We start from the raw sequence: 8,892 nt of genomic DNA, 5'->3' as shown, positions 1-8,892 counted from the left end.
AGCTTGGTCCTTTACAGCAAATGAAAACAGTAATAATCTGTAGACATCCTGATCTACTTCCTTATCATGTACTGTGTCAGCAATTTGTAAAAATTATGCCAGAAACTCTGTAGGTTCTTCCTGTGGAAGATCGGAATACTGAAAACTTTGCTGCACCATGATAATGAGCTGAGGATTCAACTCAAATCTACTGACTCCGATGGAGGGTATACAGATACTACTCCCATATGAAGCAGTAGTGGGGTTAGCATATGACCCCAGAGTCCTTCTAGACTGTTTATTTCCACTTAGTTCCATGATGGAGCAAGGGAGATGATATGGATGTTGATATTATTTATTTTATTAAAAAAAGAATTTTTATATATATATTTTTGAAATAATAAAATAAAATAAAATAAAATAAAATGAAATAAAAAACGAAATAAAAATGAAAATAAAAATAAAAATAAAAATTTGAAAATATTTTGTGAAGATTTTCAAAAAAAATGAGGAGAGAGAAATTGGTTAGGATATTTTCGAAAATTTTGAGAAAAGATAAGATAGAAAATATGATTTGTAAAAGATAAATATGATAGGAAACAAATGTAATTGAAGATTGAAAAGATATAAAAGGTATTTGAAAAAGATAAATTTGTTTTGAAAAAGATATTGTGAAGATTTGAAAAAGATATTTATGAGTTGAAAAGATTTTAAGAAGGAAAATATAAATTTTTTTTAAATCTTAAAAGGATAAGATTTGAAAAATTTTGAAATTGAAATCTGAATTTTTTAAAAAAATTCGAAAATATGGCTTAAAAAGAGTTAGAAAATATATTTTTTTGAATTTTGAATTTTATGATGAAAGAGAAAAACACATAAAAGACACAAGACTTAAAATTTTTAGATCTAATGCTCATTGTTTTCGAAAATTTTGGAGGGAAAACACCAAGGAACACCAAACTTAAAAATTTTAAGATCAAAACACAAAGAAGACTCAAGAACACTTTGAAGATTCACAAGAACACCAAGAACAAAAGAAAGAACACCAAACTTAAAATTTTTAGAAAACCACAATGAAATTTTCGAAAATTAAAGAGAGATTAACAAGAAAACACCAAACTTAAAGTTTGGTATAAGATTTAATCAAAGAAAAATTTTTTTGAAAAAGGTTTTAAAAAGGGAAGATACCCAATTGCCAAGAACATAAGCCAACGCTCTAGCCAACTGATTTACAAATGTAACGTGTTTTAATATTGTATATAAAAAGATTTATTTTTGAAAACTAATAATTTGAAATTGCACCATAAAAACACGAAAAATACACAAAACAAACAAACCAAAGATCAAACAAGAGAAATTGACAAGAACAATTTGAAGATCAAGGAAGAACAAGAACATGCAATTCGAAAAATTAAGAGACAAGGAAAAACATGCAATTGACACCAAACTTAGAACAAGACACTAAACTCACGAAAAAAAATTAGAAATTGATAAAGAAAAATAATATTTTTGAAATTTTTTAAAGGGAATAAAGGACTCAGAATTTAATGACTCTATAACAACAAAGATAAATTATTCCTAATCTAAGCAACAAAATAAACCTTTAGTTGTTCAAACTCGAATAATCCCCAGCAACGGCGCCAAAAACTTGGTGCACGAAATTGCAATCACACTTTTGCAATCCGCACAACTAACCAGCAAGTGCATTAGGTCGTCCAAGTAATACCTTACGTGAGTAAGGGTCGATCCCACGGAGATTATTGGTTTGAAGCAAGCTATGTTTGTTTTATTATTCTTAGTCAGGATATCAATTAAAAATTATCAGTTTGAATTATTAGAAAAATAAAAGAGCGTTAAATAATTACTTGTTGTGCAGTAATGGAGAATATGTTGGGGTTTTGGAGATGCTTTGTCCTCTGAATTCCTGCAATGTAATATTCAACTCAATAGCATAATGCAAGGTTCCTTCCATGGCAAGCTCTATGTAGGGTGTCACCGCTGTCAATGGCTACTTTCCATCCTCTCAGTGAAAATGGTCCAAATGCTCTGTCACAGCACGGCTAATCATCTGTCGGTTCTCAATCAGGTTGGAATAGAATCCAATGATTCTTTTGCGTCTGTCACTAATGCCCAACCTTCAGGAGTTTGAAGCTCGTCACAGTCATTCAATCCCGGAATCCTACTCGGAATACCACAGACAAGGTTTAGACTTTTCAGATTCTCATGAATGCCGCCATCAATCTAGCTTATACAACGAAGATTCTGATTAAGGAATCTAAGAGATGCTCATTCAATCTGATATAGAACGGAGGTGGTTGTCAGACACACGTTCATTGGTTGAGGAAGGTGATGAGTGTCACGGATCATCACCTTCTCCCTAATTAAGCGCGAATAAACATCTTAGATAGGAACACGCATATGTGAATGGAAAAATATAAGTAATTGCATTAATTCATCGAGACGCTACAGAGCTCCTCACCCCCAACAATGGAGTTTAGAGACTCATGCCGTCAAAGAGTATAAATTTTAGATCTAAAAATTTCATGAGGTACAAAATAAGTCTCTAAAAGTTGTTTAAATAGTAAACTAGTAACCTAGGTTTATAGAATATGAGTAAACTAAGATAATTGTTGCAGAAATCCACTTCTGGGGCCCACTTGGTGTGTGCTGGGGCTGAGACTTAAGCCTCTCACGTGCTTGGGCTGTTTCTGGAGTTGAACGCCAGGTTGTAACGTCTTTTGGGCGTTGAACTCCAACTTGTAACCTGTTTCTGGCGCTGGACGCCAGACTGCAACATGGAACTGGCGTTGAACGCCAATTTACATCGTCTATCTTTGCGCAAAGTATAGACTATTATATATTGCTCGAAAGCCCTGGATGTCTACTTTCCAACCCAATTGAGAGCGCGTCAATTAGACTCCTGTATCTCCTGAAAATCTAATCCGAGTGCAGGGAGGTCAGGATCCAATAGCATCAGTAGTCCTTTTTCAGCCTAAATCAGATTTTTGCTCAGCTCCCTCAATTTCAGTCAGAAAATACCTGAAATCACAGAAAAACACACAAACTCATAGTAAAGTCCAGAAATATGATTTTTTCCTAAAAACTAATGATATTCTACTAAAAACTAATTAAAACATACTAAAATCTACATGAAATTACCCCTAAAAAGCGTATAAAATATCCGCTCATCAGTATTCTAGAAAGTTGAATTCCTATTGGGTATGATAAGCTACACTTCTATTCGTGGGGAAAACACTTGATAAGAAGACTTGCAGTGATTATGCTACTTTTTTTGAATATCAGAGTTATGCAGCAGAAAACAACAATGCAAAAACTAGATCAAGTAATAAAGAATTAGAATCTAGAATAGGTAAAGCAAAAAAGAAATGATTGAATGAACTTTACTAAACACACTTTGATTAAAGAAGAATACAAGACATAGTCCAAGTAGAGCATTAGGCATAGCTATTTATAGAAGCTAGGAACTAATAGTCTTGAACTAATAGACTTGAACACAAGATTGAAAACAGCTATAAACTTATAACAGAATTGAAAAAAGTCACTTCCTAACAAACTAACAAATTGACAAAGTGAATATAACTAGCAATAAATATTGAATGTGACTTTTTTTTCATTTTGTAAACATTACAAATCCTGCAAAAAGGGAACATGTCTACCACACTTGCCGGGGATCAGTCAAAGTGGAAGTTTCCTACCTATACAGATAGATACACATCGCATACCATTTATTATTGTTTAATGTTTATTCAGCAAGCTCGATGAATACTTTAACAGCATATTGATCATACATCTTGGGCTTTGGGTCATTATTTATGCTTACTCATCAGTCCTTCACATAAAGAATACTTTAACAACATATTGATTGAATCATCATATATAACACAGAATAAATAACACATGTAAGTAAATTCTGATTCATTCATTCAATAGCCTTATATGTAATAAGTTTATATATGTTTGTTACATTACATCATACATGATTCTGTTGGGTGTATCTCTTGTCTTTTGTTAAGTTAAAAAGCAGAAAGCACTTAGTAGAGTCTTGAAGTAGAGAAGATAATGATAATGAATGATATATTGATATTAATATATATTAATATTAATCACCTGATCCATCACCCAGAGAGTGAATTTAGGGTGTCTCGCTCCATTCCTTTTATATGCTTTCATTTTAATATAAATAGGTATTAATCCTTATTGAGTAGGTCAGCTATTAAAACATGATTAGGACAGCTATTAGATTTTAATCTTTATAGGAACAATACAGGTTGCTTCTATTTGTTTAATAATGATATACTTTGGATGTGCTTCTAGCAATTGTCTTAGGAAGGATCAATATTTGTATGCTTAAATCAGTTACTTTGTTGTAATTAAAAGTTCTAATACAAAGTAAAGATAAAACAATTTCCTAGTCTTTTATCTTTTTTATGCGAGTATTCTCAATAATTAGTTATATATAAAATCTATCGAAAGCAAAAGCAAGTAATTTTGGTTCCAGACCTCTGTTTTGACTGTTGTTAAACTCTATAGTTATATTTAATTGTGTTGGTTCTATTTTATCTATGGAAAAAAAGGCAACAGAGAATGCATTTTTATTCATTTTTCAAATTATTTTATTTTGAGAGATACTTCATTGTATTTTGGTGTGATTTATGACTAATATTTAATTCGTTTGAACACCCCTGGAATCAATTTCAAAGTATATGTATATATTGTTTGAACTTGGCTTTATGCTTGATAACTTTGCTTTGTTGAAGTATTTAATAATTAGATTTTATGGCTTCTTATTCAGAATGAGATAGCCGATCGTGATGTTTCTATGTCAGAGTCTGCAAAGCATTCGACTTCTACATTACCCCGTCTCCCAACCACATCATCTGAACGCAAAAATCGATCAATAGTTTGGGAACACTTCAAGAGAACCCCTGATGATGAAAGTAAGGCTTAATGTCAACACTGTTTAAAAGTGATCAAGTGCGGGAATGGAACAAGTGTAATGAGATCACATTTAAAGATTTGCATAAGCAATCCCGGTTCAGATAGAGGCAAACGACAGAAAACAGGCACATCGCCTAGCCCAGAAGCACAAGTGGGTAGGTTTGATGCAGAATATGCTCGGGAAAATTGATATCAATGTTTGTTCGCGAGAAGCTTCCCTTTCGATTTGTAGAAAGTCAAGGTTTTAAAGAATATTCAGCGGCTTTGCAACCAGGATTCAATACTCTTTTACGTTTTACATTGGCACGTGACACCTTGGTGCTCCATGAAACCAAGAAGGTTCAACTTCAAAAATACTTTTTCAAATACGGAGGAAGAGTTTGTCTTACAAATGACAATTGGAGTTCGTGTCAGAATATGGCGTATATGTGTTTGACTGTTCATTTCATCGATGTGGACTAGAAGTTGCAAAAGAAAATACTAAATTTTTGCCAAGTCACCGGCCACACAGGAGAGATTATGGCTCAAAATGTTGAAGCTTGCTTGAATAACTGGAAGTTGAACAAAATCTTGAGTTTGACAGTTGATAATGCATCGTCTAACGATGTAGGAGTTATGTATTTACAAAGAAGACTAAATTCTTGGAAGAGTTCAGTTTTGAATGGAGAGTATCTCCGTGTTGTGCGCATATTTTAAACCTGATTGTAAAGGATGGATTGAAGGAGATTGATGATTCGGTCGCTAAAATTTGGGATGCTGTAAAGTATATCAGATCTTCAAATTCAAGATAACTAGGTTTAAGGCATGTATTGCACAAGAGAATATTCCAGATAAGACTCTTGTTTGCCTAGATGTTGAAACACGATGGAACTCTACATACTTAATGTTAGTAGCAGCCTTAAAGCATCAGAAGGCATTTGAGCTATTAGAGATGCAAGACAAAAATTTGTTGAAGAATTAAACAAGGAAGAGGGGTATCTTCATTTCAAGATTAGATTATGCTAAGTCCGTCTTACCATTTTTAGAGATGTTTTATGATGTTACACTTCGCATCTCTGGATCCTCTTATGTCACAAGTAATTATACATGAAGAAGTGTTTGCTCTTAGAAGAAGGATTCACAATATCGTGATGATGATGATTTGAGCATAAGTCTTATGGCAAGTAAGATGAAATCAAAATACAATAAGTATTGGGGAAATGCAAAAACTATTAACATGTTGTTGTTAATTACCGTAGTTCTAGATCCCTGCCATAAGTTGGATTATGTTGAGTGGTGCCTAGTTAATTCTTTTGGTGCGAAACTGGGCGGTGAAGTGAAGACAAAGTTGTCTTCTTGTCTTCATTCACTTTATAATTTATATCAAGGTGCAGATGAAGGAAACCAAGATGATACCCTCTCCCAACCGAGTGCAAGTGATAAAGCCAAAGACATTTATGATATGGGGTTATATCGTCGATCAACCGGTGGCAAATCCAATCTTAAATCTGAGCTTGAGCGTTATTTGAATGAAGACTGTGAGCCAGATGATAAGCCTTTGGATATTCTAGGATGGTGGAAGGCTAACGCGAATTGGTTTTCCATCCTAGCAAATATGGCATGAGACATATTGGCTATACCAGTTTCAACAGTAGCTTCTGAGTCTGCTTTTAGTATGGGGGGAAGAATCATCGATCAATATCGTAGCTCATTGACTCCTAAGATGGTAGAAGCCCTTGTATGTACCAAAGATTGGCTTCAAGAAAATTTTTCTCTTCTCTTGCACCTGAGAATTTCGAAGAGCTTGAAAAGGTCAAGCAAGGTAAATTGAATAAAATTAATTATGTAGATTCAAATGATGAATAAAAATTAAATTATTCCGTTAGTCTTTATAATTTTTTTAAATTTATAATTATAATTTTTTTTTGCAGATTTGATTTTATCAGAGGACATTACTTGTTTCAGTGGGTCCAGGTTCAATTGCGCTTGAAGATGACTAGAAAGTCTTGATTGTTTATGTTTCTTTAGTTATGTTCTAAACACTTAGATGGTAAAGATATTAGACTTGCTTTTCCATATATGATTAGACTTGGTTATGTTTATGTTTATGTTTGTGGTTATGTTTATGTTGGTTTGTTTGAGGCACAACTTATAGCAGTTGCAATGTCATTTTTGGATGGGGATATTGGTGTCAACAATTATAGCAGTTGGAATGTCATTTTTTAGCTTCAATGAGATTATATCCATAATGAATTTCATTATTTACAAATATTACTTGTATTATTTGGAAAGAAAAAATTAATTTAGATTACAAAAATCAATTTTAAAAAAAAGGTAAAAATTTGGGTTTTGTATGTGAAAAAATTAATTTTTGTGTAAAAAATGGTTTTTGAATGTAAAATAAATGTTTTGGTATAAACTGGTTTTTTGATGAAAAAACAGTTTTTGGTGAAAAAACCGGTTTTTTTATATAAAAACCGGATTTTCTATATAAAAAATGGTTATTTTTTAAATCGGTTTTTTTTAAAAATAACCGGTTTAAAAACCGATTTTGACTTTTATTAACCGGTTAATAACCAATTTTATAATATAAAACAATTTGGTTAATAACCAAGACTATATTTTTGGTTAACCAAAAAACTGGTTTGGTTTTTGGATTAACCAAACCATGAACACCCTACTTAAATAGATGAATTTCTATATGAGTTTAGAAGACGGAGATTTAGATTTCTGAAGTTGTGGTTGAGCGGGTAGAGTATTATATTGGTGATGATTTAGAGAACTTAAGAGGTGATGATAGTTGATAATAATTTGAGAAATTGAAACCGGTGATGGTTATGAGGGATTAGGAACTTGAGAATGAGTTGCGATTGATCTGAGATTGATGAACTTAAGGTATACTGATATTGGTTAATAAACTATGCTATGTTACTGAATTGTTATGTTTGGCAAGTCACTATGCACCTCGGGCAAGGGCTATGGCAGTCTCTCGCTTGTCAAGGTAGCAGTGCGGTGTAGAGGTCGAGGTAGTCTCCCGCCTACGTTGAGATGTGAGGGTTGGGGTTGTATCCCGCTTGCATAACCTCCCTGCTGCATGAGTGTGCAGAACCTATATCTCTGACATGGAAGATTTCTCTGCTGCATGAGTGTGCAGAGCTTGTATCTCTGACATGGCAAGGAAGGCTACATTCGAAAGGATGTGTCGGGTTGGCATTTATGGAACGACAAGTGATATCACGAGCCAATAGGACAAAGCATTCATCATATGCATATTCTATATGCTTATTTGCTTTGCTTAACTTCAGTTATGCCTAAATGAATCACATGTCTGCTTGCTATTTGTGTACTTGTTGTATATGTATATTACTTGTGCTTTACTTGTCTACATTACCTATGTTTTCTGTTGGGATTGAGGAGGTTCGGTAGGCGGTGGCGATAGATCGCATGGAGGTTAGTTGGCAAAGGCTGTGAGACAGCGGTGCTATGTTAGTTAGAAATTCCTTAAGATATAATACCATGTTTATGGTTAGTTATTTGTTTATGTTAAACTTGAATATCTGTATCGATGTGAAGTTCTAGGATTGCCTTTGGCGTCCTGGAATCTTACATCTTATATATTGGACACTGTTACCATACTGAGAACCTCCAGTTCTCATACCATATGTTGTTATTGTTTTTTAAATGCAGGTCGTAACCCACCATGGTGAGTTTGTGGATATGGTGACAGGGTGGAGTATGATATTCTTATGCCTTTATTTCACTTTACTTTTGTTATAGTACTTTCTGCTCACCCCTTCTGTTTTAGACTTTGTGGCCTTAGGGCTTGATTTGAGAATTGTATAAGTATTTTAAACTTCAAACTTTTTTATTTGTTTGACTAGCCGCCTAACTCCGCAAGTTGGACTATCCTTTTTGTATATCATAATTAATATATATTTGTTAATTTAAATTATGTACCTGGACTATCTACAAGGT

The 8,892-nt window shown here is 33.4% G+C and overlaps 1 protein-coding gene across 1 annotated transcript in view; it reads left to right on the top strand.

Moving 5' to 3' along the window:
- Positions 1–6,657: 6,657 nt before the first annotated feature.
- Positions 6,658–8,892, top strand: part of LOC112802227 (putative glycerol-3-phosphate transporter 4) — a 5,831-nt gene continuing 3,596 nt past the window's right edge. Inside the window, 3 exon segments of the mRNA XM_025845338.3 lie at positions 6,658–6,739; positions 6,849–6,891; positions 7,005–7,131. Coding sequence (XP_025701123.2) covers positions 6,658–6,739; positions 6,849–6,891; positions 7,005–7,131 — 252 coding nt within the window.

The sequence above is a fragment of the Arachis hypogaea genome, chromosome 1 (genome assembly GCF_003086295.3).
Source record: "Arachis hypogaea cultivar Tifrunner chromosome 1, arahy.Tifrunner.gnm2.J5K5, whole genome shotgun sequence".
Classification (NCBI taxonomy): Eukaryota; Viridiplantae; Streptophyta; class Magnoliopsida; order Fabales; family Fabaceae; genus Arachis; species Arachis hypogaea.
The sequence above is the reverse complement of the archived record's forward strand: the minus strand, read 5'-3'. Positions and strand labels throughout refer to the sequence as shown.